Source organism: Nothobranchius furzeri, chromosome 13 (genome assembly GCF_043380555.1).
Source record: "Nothobranchius furzeri strain GRZ-AD chromosome 13, NfurGRZ-RIMD1, whole genome shotgun sequence".
NCBI lineage: Eukaryota > Metazoa > Chordata > Actinopteri > Cyprinodontiformes > Nothobranchiidae > Nothobranchius > Nothobranchius furzeri.
Window position 1 is genome coordinate 55,223,420 of NC_091753.1, and position 11,897 is coordinate 55,235,316.

The following is an 11,897-nucleotide window of genomic DNA, read 5'->3' on the forward strand; positions in this document are numbered from 1 at the left end:
AGCTTATCTGCAATTGTTCACAATAAAGTCACAAAAAATGTTGTTTTCAAACTTTATTTTGGTTAGGGGGGGATGTTTGTGCAAGACATTTTTATTCCTGAAGGTTCTGCAAAAGTGGAGCATCACATTTTCACAGTAGAGAGAACAGGCCCCCTCCACCGCTCAGACCAGAGGACGATTACATCAGAGCAGAAATAAACCTAGAGTGAATGGATACGTTCCTCTGACCCACAATTCGGCCGACCACCAAATCCACCCCCAGGAAAAAGATTCCTGTTTAAACAGAAAATCATCTCGGACACTTCACATTTAAAACTATGATGTGCTCCAACAGATGAAATCCCCACAGTGCAAACATAATAAGTGATACTTCTGCATTAAGATAAAGCAGAAACCCCAAATCTCTGGTTAAACCTCCAAGTACATCATTGTATTTTACTTGTGGATCAGAACCACTCACTCTAGATTTGTTTGCTGCTCGGTTCCCATCTTTGTATTTTTACTTCATAAGATTTTTTTTAAGCCAACAAAACGAGAGATGCAGCTCCTTTGTCACAGTTGCCCATTACTGTCAGAACTTTAGTTCATAGTTCAGGTTCACCATTGCTTTTGGCTGGGGTGGGGGTGGAAAAGGGACACCTGGTCACTTTGGTCAGCGAGTCAGCAGCAAACAGTCGACACATTGTGACAGTGTTAAAGAGTCGTGGCACACTTCAGGACTCGAGTCCATGACACAGCATCAGTAGTTAGCTTGGTCCCCCATCAGAGATTCACTTGTCCGTGTGCACACCTGTTTGCTAATACCCAAGCTCATCATACACTCACGAGGACACACACTCACACACTTCTCCATAATAAAGCCCATTGGAGGCACTTCATATGAAACCGTAGAGCCTGACTGTGTCGGGCTGTAACGAGGCAGTTCAGACTGAGTAAGACGAGTCGAGTCGTTTCGTGTTTTCATGGTTTTGACGATGTGGAGCATACCAATCAGGCTTGGAAGCTCTTCAGACCACAGGTGGACACTTAAAACACTGCTCTGTTGTTACTTACACAATAATCTCCCAATAAGACCAATCAAACAAACCAAAAGTACAGCTGGGCTACTGGGACGTTTTTGTCATACGGTCATCAAATAAATACAAAGTTGTTCTGCTAACAAAGCCCAAACATCATTATTATTGATATGACACACAAATCATAAGTGTGTGGATTCAGTAGCAGCTTCGAGGAACAGGCACATCAAAATCAGCGAGCTAAAGAAAACATGAAAAATCTGCCATCAAGTAAAGACCAAACCCCACAAAGCTCCTAATTCAGCCACTTCTCCTCTAAATATGAAATTTCATCTCCCTTTTCCCACCAGTCCAGTGTTTTAGGAACAGCTCAGAAATAGAGAGGTCCAGATGTTCACTTTTGGGCCATTCCCATCTGTACCGGGTCGGCCCGGGCCGGGTAGCGTAGGTTGTTTACATATCTGGGTGGCCTGGTATTTTTCCGGGCCAACCAAGGCTCGTTCTCAGCCCTCTTCTCGAGGGGGTCTGCTTCAGGCCGACCAGGGCCAACACACCCACTGCTGACAGCAAATTCACACCTTCCATTAGAGCAAGCCTCTGATTGGTGGGTAGAATCAGCCCACATGGGCTTAGAACAAGGACGCGTGGAATCAACCGGGCCAGGCTGGGGCCGACCGGGGCTACCCGGACCGGGCCGACCCGGTACAGATGGGAATGACCCATTTGTATGAGCCTTGGAGCTCAGACCACCGGGACACCTTTGGCTTTGGGAGGGGAAACAAACACAATTTTAAAACCAAAATCAGGATACTCGTCAAAGAAACCAGAAACACGTTTCAAAACGACCGCTACAGCCCTGTTCTAATGACCTATTCTTTATGCTAAACACTATTTAAAGTCTTTCAAAAAGGTTTCAAATACTTGATTTTTACACAACATTTGGGACAATGGGATGGGTGATTTATTACCATGACAACCCCATTTAAGGCTACATCATCAACTTCCACTAAAGCGTCGGGTTAATCAGAGGGGTGAAATCTCTCTCTCTCCTACTGTAAAGGCATCCATAAGTTGATGAAGAAGCTCGGTTTTTCCAGAAGGCTCGAGGATAAAACAACTTCGGTAACGCTTCCTTTTACAGTCCCCTAATTACCAAGTACTTAAATGGTAATTACCTATTAAGATAAAGTGTATTATTGTTTCTAAGTTCTTAAACAGTTATTACCGTGTAACTGAGGTTCAAATCTAGTTATTTTGAGTAATCATTCCCCGTAAATATTGCTTTGCACAATAATTACTCTATTACAATTACACACTTTAATTACACAATTATACACTTTAACTTACCATGTAATTACCATGTAAGTACTTAGTAATTAGAGGACTGTAAAAGGAAGTGTTACCAAAACTTCCAAAATAAAATGAACCTAAGAGGATGAGTCATGCTAGTCTGATTTTATGATTTAATATCTGGAAATTAAACTTTTTTCAATAGCTAAAAATATAAATAGCGACAGCAGTGATTGGTTAGGGGTACAAACACAACCACGACAAAAACATCCACATTACATTAGTTCAGCTGCACTACGGCAGTAAAATGGTGATAAAAGTGTTAAATGAATGAATGAATGAAGCATTCTCCTGCTTTCATCATTTTGAGTCCTTGTTTTTCACGCACTAACTACGCTTTAATAACGGCACGCCTTTTGTTTCACATCGGCGACGGATAAATACGGGCCAGTAGGGTTTCTGTTTCTGGGGCAGAACGCTAAACATTTAACGTAGTTTCTACAGTTCAAGTAGCGTGATCGACAGACGGACAACAAACAATAAAACATCTTTAAAAAGGAAAAAAACCTCTAGAATTATTAAAAAGTGAAAGTAATATAAAACTACAGTATCAACAGAAGCGGAGAACGTTCACACATGCACGGCGCTAAAGGAAACCGATCCGGACCTGAGGTAGGCGGATATATCGGTCGACCTCTAACCCGGATCGCCTGGGCTGTTACAGAATGTGGATTTCCTCCGACTGAAAGTGATTGATTGCATAAACACACAACCTTAATAACTCGGGCCACATCTTTCACTGCAACTTAGCACAAGGGTGTCCTAAAGCTCGCCACTGGGCCGGTTTAAGGCCATATATGCTGATAAACGTTAACCTAAAAGGAGCATTGTGAGAATCGTGAGGCAAGAGGAAACTCAGCGGCGGATGAAAACATACAGAACGACACGGACACACACAGAGCAGCACATCCACGCCAGTGATGAGAAGACTCACAAACTAGTTCACAAACCCTTCATTTGTAACAAAGGTACAGCATGGCTTAAGACCTGAGGAATAGTGTAAACCCACATGACTCGCAGGTTTCCAAATCCAACTCATTCATTCATTTTCCAAATCCGCTTTATTCTGTTTGGGTACCCGTGGAGGAAGTGGAGCGCCTCCTTGCGGTTAATCACGGACGCAATCCAGCGCAGGGCCTTTTTCAGCGCTGAAGCAATAAAATCTACCTGACTGTTCAAGACTGAAGAAAAAAACATACAGGACAGAAACTGAAAGTGCTAATAATAATAATTAAAAATAAGCACTAAAGAACAAGCAGACATTTTAATGGTAGCCTGGGTGGTGAGTGTGGACACCTCCGCTGTTACTGGAATCCTTTACTTGGCCCATGGCAGACCTGTGCATCTTCTGTACCACATCCATGTTCGGATCCGGTAAACCGGGCATCTGAAAATCCTCACCTAAAAAGTCCATTCTCTGCATCATCTTTGAGTGGCCAGTGGGGGGCCCGTCTTTGCTGGGCCTGTATTTTGCCCCTGGAATGCGGTCTGTAGCGGCAGAAGCCTGCCCTCTATGGAAATCCACCGGCAGGTCTTGAAGACCATTCCCACTGTTCCCTGCTGCATTTGGGATGCTGCTCCAAGGCAGCTGCATGTAGTGCCCATTAATGTAAGGCATAGACCCTCCCGGGCAGTTCACGGGGGAGGAAGAGTGTGACGTTTCAGTGGGGTGTTTCAGAGGAAAGCCCTGTGCTGCATTGGGCAGCTTGTGGGCGTAGCTGAGGTTCTGAGACGGGAAAGCACACTCGCCCGACAGCTCCAACCTCGGGTTTTTGCAGGGGTGAACTCCTTCAGGAGGCTGCTGCATGTGGGCCAGTTGATGCTGGGCCCAGGAGCGCTGCTGCTGCTGCTGCAGATGTTGCTGCTGCTGTTTCTGTTGCTGCAAATGGTGCTTAAGCTGCTGCACCTTCTCGCTGTCAGTGTGAAAGGTAGCCATATCGTTAGGAGCAGCGGTAGTGGTCTGAGAGTGGAGTGTACCACTGGGTGTCTGAGCTGCAGCTTGGTCTGGGTGTCCCACCATGAGGCAGCTGGGACCACTGCCCAGAACCGAGTGCTGAGACACCCTCGAGCTAGCGTTGATCAGCAGGTTGCGGCTAATGGGGCTGGGGTTGGCAATCTGGCCCTCACAGACTGAGGTGATGCCCATGCCGGCCCGAGCCTGGCACAGCTGGTAGATTTGGTGTACAATGCTGCTCAGGTCACTGGGCCGGTTCTGATGCAAGCTGGCTGCCATCGACAGTGGTATGGTGGAGGTAGATACAGTTACATTTGGTGGGGCGTCCACATCTGGCAGCTTCCGTGGGCCATACTGTCCTACAGGGGGCTGCTGGAGGTTGTTAGACATGGATGGAGGTCCTGTAGGCACTGCATGGGGGAGCCCCTGGGTGTGTGGCAAGTTCTGAAGCTGAGCTCCTTCAGATGGGTGGCGCAGATCCTGAGTGGCTCCCTGCTGAGTAACTAAAGCTTGTGGAGTAACAGTCTGATGCTTCAGAGTGTGCACATGAGAAAGATGCTGCTGTGGAATGACTGATGAAAGAGACGGGCCCTGCTGCAGAGTCTGGGTGCGAGCCAGGTCCTGCTGTGTCTGTAGTGCTTGTGGGTGAGCCAGTCTCGGCTGCTGTGTAGACGGAACCTGGGGCATGCTCTGCTGCCGCTGTAGTGCGTGAGAATGGGCCATGCTCCTCTGCTGCAAAGCCTGGGGCTGGTGCTGCTGTAGAGTCATTGAATGAGCCAAACTTTGATGCTGCTGCAGGGCCGGAGCGTGAGCCATACTCTGCTTCTGGGTTGCAGGCTGGGAGGGGACTGGTAGGTGCGGAGCAGAATGAGGAAGATTTAAAGTGCTTTGAGTGGCGTACGGCCCAGTTTGAGGGTTCATGACTGCCTTCTGTTGTCTAGTGCGGCTATTATGCGACTGTTTGATGAAGCCCTTAACAGGTGCTCGAAGGACAGCCAGCAGGCCTCCACTGGAGGTGACCTGAGAAGCGTAGGGGCTGTGGCGTTGGCTGGACGAGGACGTGTCAAGCCCGTTGACTGTGCGACGCACGTGCTTCCTTTGAGGAACCTTGATGCTGTTGGGGAAGATCTGGATGGTCAGAGGGTTGTTGGCTACTTTCTTAGCATAGGCATCCAACTCGGCTGGGGTTGGATAGACGGCAGATCTCATCTTCTGTGTAGTTTCCCCTGCAGGAAGTTCAAGGTTAAAAAACTACAGAAAGGGTCGTTGACTGGGATTCAACACAAAACAGTTCTCTAAGCTATGATTCAAAACTTAAGCAGCTTGTCAAAATTATGAACAGCTCACATTGCTTTTATTCATATCTGCACTTAAAATAGAAAACATCGTCCATTCACCCTCCATCCATGTTATAGCAAAACAACAATGTAATAGTTTGCTTGTGTGTTTAGGGACCTCGAACTCCATTTTATAAAAGAAAAATGACAGCAAATCAAAAGCTCAGGTAATTTTGATACTTGATGGGCCATGCGGTTGTCATGGTAACCGGTGTAGCGGTAAACCCCGGTAAAAAAAAGTTGACAATAATAATAACAGTCTTGTTTTAAAAAAAAATTATCTTGATGGATTACCGTGGCTGCGGTGTAGGCGCGGTGACCCTTACCAGCCACCGTATCATCTGCTGAAGTTGCCGGCGTCACATGCGCACTTTGTTGTTTACAACCAAAACTTTCTTGAAGCTAAAGCTGAAATAATGGCCAAAGGAGGAGACGGCAGCGCTCAGGACATTTATTATCCATCAAAGAAGACAAAGTGGGAAGTACGGGCATCTTTTGGATATGTGAAGAATGCCGAGGGACAGCTGATAGAAGACGGCTATCCTGTTTGCAGCACGTGCAGAAAAAGTGTCTGTGAAAGGCAGCAACGCTTCAAATCTCATGACACATCTGCGTGACCATCACCCACAACTCTACAGTCAACGCAAGGCAAGCTAATGTTAGCGTTTTAGCTAAAATGCGTGATCCGAGGATTTGGGTTGAGGGAGAATGCAACGAGTCGCTATATAAAGCAGCCGCAGCGCCGCTACCTGCATATAAACCGTGTCGCGGACACACCGCCATGTTGAAATGACGCTATGCATTACGGGGCTCCCAGGGGCAGATAAGAGTTGGTCTCTCTCCGAGAATAATTATGAATTTAACAATGATTACTGCCTGATGACATTTTCCCACATCTGCAAAGATCACTGGAAGGACACAAACCGAGGACGATATTTACCTGATATAGGGTTTATTACTCAAGTAAGGGTAAAAAAGTATCTGATTAGAAGGCTACTTGAGTACTGAGTATCATCTGATCTAATATTTTTAAAATGATGACATCAAACAGACAAAAAATAAGAAGTTATGAGCAAATATTGGTATTTTAAAGACTAAAGGGGAAACATGTAAACAAATAAACAAAATATTTACAAAATAACACATTTTAGGCAAAATTTAGACACAAACTGAGGACAATATTTTCCTGATATACAGGGTTTATTTAATTGTGTGAAAATGTAGCACGTTTAAAAAAATACCGCGATAATACCGAAAACCGTGATAATTTTGGTCACAATAACCGTGAGGTTAGATTTTCACACCGTGACAACTAGGGATGCAACAATACCACTTTTTTACAAACCGATACTTGGATCTGAGTACTCGCCGATACCTATTACCAATACCGATACTTCTACCACACAAAAAAATGCAATGATTTGGAATACAGATTTTATTTTATTCTCTGTTTTCAACAGGAAAAGACTGTGAGGTAGATAAAAAGTAAAATATAGGAATGGAAATAATCACAAAACTAAAATATTAGGTGATCAGAAATGACAAGTTACAGTGAAGCCATTTTCAAGCAACTGCATTGGTATCGGTTCCTGGTATTGGTTAACTTTTACCGATACCGATACTGGCATTGGTATGGGTATCGGTGCTGATACCGATACCAGTATCGTATCGGTGCATCCCTAGTGACAACCCTACACGTAAACCTGACAAAAACAAGTCTAACCATAAAAATGCTTAAAAGGATGCTTACATTTCTGAGGTCCAGTGTTCATCTGCGTGCAAGGAAGAAATCGGATGGTAGGGTCTCCTAATGCTGGCAAACAAGCCAGCATGTCACGATTCCTCTAATGCTGCATTGGACACGTTCTTCTCATACTGGGAACAAACAGAGCAGGTGCAAGTCAGCAGCCGACTACTTTGCTGTGGCTGATTTTCACATTTAGTTTTGTTTGACCTTTTGCAAATGGAAGCATGAAATGAAGTGATATCATGGCTCCGTAAAAGCTTGCTGTGCAAACAACGCGGTCAGCAAAACATGGAGATGTTAAAAGCCCTTTTCAACCAGCAAAGTAGCGTATAAATGCAGCAGGATGGCAGGCTGCAAGCCAACAAGCTAGCATCTCCAGAACCAACAGAGAAGCTACATTTGAATGAAAACTGAAGGTTTGGACTGGAGACAAACTTCAACAGCAGAGAAGGACGTCCTGCTGAAAAGCGACAGGAATTTTGGCCCACCAACGTGGCTGCTGATGCAGATAGGCCCTTTATATTTTTTTAGGGTTTTCATGGATGTGAGGCTTAACAAAAAAAAACACAAAAAAATTAAAACCACAACGTCAAATGTTCCTTAATATACTTTCCAGGTAAATGGGACTAAAAACTGTGACAGATTTAACAAAAAGTAAACTTCAGCACAACTTATAAAATAGACTAAATGCAGCACATGACTGAAGACGGACAGACTCTGTTCTTGTTGAGGATTATGGCTCAAATTTATTTTAACAAAAACTAAACTACCCCATTAAGTCTGTGGAATATAATTATTTTCGTTAAATGCGGGGTTTACTCATTTAATCAACACATCTGCAGGGGTCTCTAGTAGGAATGAATGCATTGTAATTTTTACTCTGCTGTGCCTGTTTCAGGATCTAGGAGATTGCAAGATTAGAGGAGACCTTCAGGTGACAGGATTTGGAGTCTAACTGGAATAAAACAAATTTTCATCCATGGTTTAGAGATATTTCAGTGATTTTAGCTAATTTAGATATGGGCATAATTCTTCAAAATAACTTCAAATGTGATATTAATTGTGTCAGACAGGAGTTGGGTGTAAAATACAGGGAACAATGGAAGAAGGATATTAGGAATAAACCAAAACTTAGAAATGATGTACAATTTAAAAGGGATTATAATCAGGGGTGCACATAATATTTTTGGGTTGGTACTCAGGGGAGAACCTATGGTTGCTGCTTGGTCCTCACATTTTTAATGCACTTAATTCTTAACTCAACTCACAATAGGAACAAAACAGAGTAATGCGTTGATGAAGCTGCATATTTTAATTTTGACTGAAAACAATAAGTACAACAGGTAAATACTGCCAGCTTAACTTAAACCTTCTCATTTTCAAATAACATGACTGAATTGTCTGAATGTAAAACACAATGTATAAACAGCTGCTTTTGTGATAACAAACATCACATAAAATACATTTAAAGCACTTAACTAAATTACTACTTCAGAGCACTGAAGTTTTTAAAATGGCATAAATGCCGTTTTTATTTCTACACTCTCATCATCCTCATCATGGTCCTGACTGCGTTCAGCTTCATTATTGACTTCCCGAACAACTTTCTGATGTTCTCTGCTGTTAGTATGTTTATCAAACGCTGGATGATTGAAGTTTTTAGTGCCTATGTAAAAGGCGCTGTTTTTGTCTGCGAGGGTGGGATTTTCACGGCATAATCTGCACCAAATCTCTGTGCGTTCATCGTTTGTTTGAAGCCAGCTGACCTCCTGCAGCCACTTCTCCGCGAATACCCTTTTCTTTTGCGGTTCCGACTCAGTCTGACGTTTTTTTGGAGGCGGAGGAACACCAAAATAATTACTTAATGGAGTTTGCTTCTTGGACATCTTTAAAATTCTCCAGAAATGTCTTCCTTCCTCCACAAAGTCTTAGGTGTGCAAATGTGTACTGCAGCCTTTTTTTCAGGTGTGCATTGTTTATTTTGACAGCGCATGCGCACCTGCGGACCACTTATGTGCACAACTGATTATAATACAGAATTATATCTCAAATGTAAGTTAACAAGAAGACAAAGATCTCTCTGTGCTCAAATAAGAACGGGCACCCTCCCTTTGGCAGTGGAAGCGGGAAGATTTAAAGGAATACCTTGGGATTCTCGTCTATGCGAGTTTTGTGATTCCAACGTGGTTGAGAATGAATTCCATTTTATCTTTCATTGTTCCTTGTATTGTGATTTGAGAGAGCCCTTATTTGAACTTATCCAGTCGAAAAATCCAGATTTATTTTGGAAGCAGGAAGTTGAAATTATGTATTGGTTGTTTGAAAATAATATTTTTGTTTTAACTAAATTTGTGGAAAAGGCATGGTACAGACGCCAAAGGATTCTATACCCCATATGAGAAATATGAGGTCATATTTGTGTTTGTTTAGCAATGTTGTGTATTACTCTGTATCACGCAGTCATGTTATGATTTAATAAATGTTGTAGTGTCTAATAAGCCCGTGTGGGTTGGGCACCTTTATGGTGTATGACACTTAAATAAATTAAATCAATCAATCAATCAATCAATCCTGATATTTTGACATCTGGTCTTTGATTGGCTAACAGAAACATGATTTTACCACTCTACCGCTGATGTTTTATCTCCACAAATATATCACAAACCTGGAGGAGTTCTGCTGTGTGGTGGAGTTGCTAATGCTAACAGTTAGCTTCTACTAGTCGAGACATTCCCTGCTGTTTCCTGGACACTAAAAAAACAGCCTTCCACGTTGTGAGTCACGATGGGTGAATCCATGAATGTTAAGTGACAGGGTGACGTAGATCTGTCAGGATGTTCTAATCCTTGAGTTTCAACGTCTGTTTTCTATCAGAAGCTAATGCAGGAGATAGGTGTAGGAGACTATTGCCATGTTCAGCCTGCATTAAAACTTCAGAATGACCCATTAGAATCAGAAATACTGATTAAAAATGTTTTTTGAGTAAACAACACCTTTAAAGTTTCACAATAAAAATATTTCAGTTTTAACATAATATCCAACTCTGCTATGCTGACCTATGTTTGTTTATTTTGCAGACACTTCAATCCAAAAATAATTCACAATCTAACAGACACGCATATTTTTGGCCTGTGGGAGGATATCAGAGTAGTTTTGGGAGAACATGCCGACTCCATGCAGAACTGAAAACGGGATTCGAACCTGTGACCATCAAGCTGAGGCAACGGTGATACCAACTGCACCACTAATTTAAATCTGGACACCACAGGTCAAGAATGTTCACTACATAAGCCATGTCAGGCTGTTGTGTAGGATACTGAACAATGCCTGTTAACACACAAGTAACAGCAGTCATTAGTTTCAGCTCTACAGCGGATTTAACTTCTTATCTGCTTCTGTAGAAAAAGCCTTGTGATCACCCACTGTCACCCACTATGATTCATCACTTATTCACCTACGCTGAGTTGCAGGAAGCTTTTAAGGCATGGTGTGCTACATAGTTTTCGCTTTAGTTTAACGCTTAAAATAATAAAAAGAAATGGCCACTCTTTAACCTATTTAACGTACCTGAAATGCTTTAAGCTAAAACAATGATTTCAAAATGTCAGTTGAACATTAAGATGATTTTAAAGCACAAAACAAAAATGAATAGTGACATTTCAACTACCTGTTACTGTGATATCATTTTTAGTAAAACGTTTATTAGGTTTTTAGCCTGTTTGAACTCTTGTTTAGTTTTAACAGCGAGCAGCTAGCTAACTAACGTTAGCCATCTGTTTAGCAACCCATGACTAATGTGCTATAGTTTCAGCTAACATCGATGACGACCTGATAAACACGACGACTTATCTACAACTGGACACAAACTGGCGGATCAGCGGAGGGGCAACTCTACACTAAATGAAACGAAAATGATGAAATTACGTCGACTGAAATGTTAATTTCGAGTCGATAACCACAATAAATAAGCAGCTTCTTTGTGCTTGTGACCAGGCCAACCGCTGAGCTTTAAATTTACTTTTAAGAGGACGGGAGCGTGACGCGTGACAAACAGGTTCATACTTACTCCTATAGATGATATGAGTTGGGGAACTTCACTTCATTTTGTTGGGTTATAACAGTGCCAGCTTAAAAAGAGCGACGACACCATACCGGTTTAGTGTCTTCTCCGTGTTGCTGTCTAGCTACGGCAGCAACGTCGACTGAGCATGCGCAGAGAGGAGGACCCCCCCCCCCCCCACAATTGTCGAGCGCCTGTTCAAAAACAAAACAGGTTTTTATTATTTTATTGTTTAATTTTTATTATCAAACATATAACCGATTTCGAAAACAGCCCGATAATCATAATTAAACAATGGCAAAACGACATCAAGTAAAATCTTCTGTAAAGTTTTTAAGAACTTTAATTAGTTCATTTACAAACAAACATGGAAATGTTAAATCCTAAATCAAAATTCAAAAGGAGCAGTTAACATGCTATGACATTGGTAAAT

The 11,897-nt window shown here is 42.6% G+C and overlaps 1 protein-coding gene across 1 annotated transcript; it reads right to left on the bottom strand.

Annotated features, from left to right (window-relative positions):
- Nucleotides 1-3,408: 3,408 nt before the first annotated feature.
- On the bottom strand, nt 3,409-11,607 carry LOC107379975 (protein FAM222B). The gene is made up of 3 exons (XM_015950935.3): nt 11,471-11,607; nt 7,408-7,532; nt 3,409-5,546 (listed from the first exon to the last, which is right to left on the bottom strand). Exons 2-3 carry the CDS (start codon nt 7,487-7,489, stop codon nt 3,631-3,633), a joined length of 1,998 nt encoding a protein of 665 aa, XP_015806421.1. The 5' UTR covers nt 7,490-7,532; nt 11,471-11,607; the 3' UTR covers nt 3,409-3,630.
- Nucleotides 11,608-11,897: the final 290 nt, after the last annotated feature.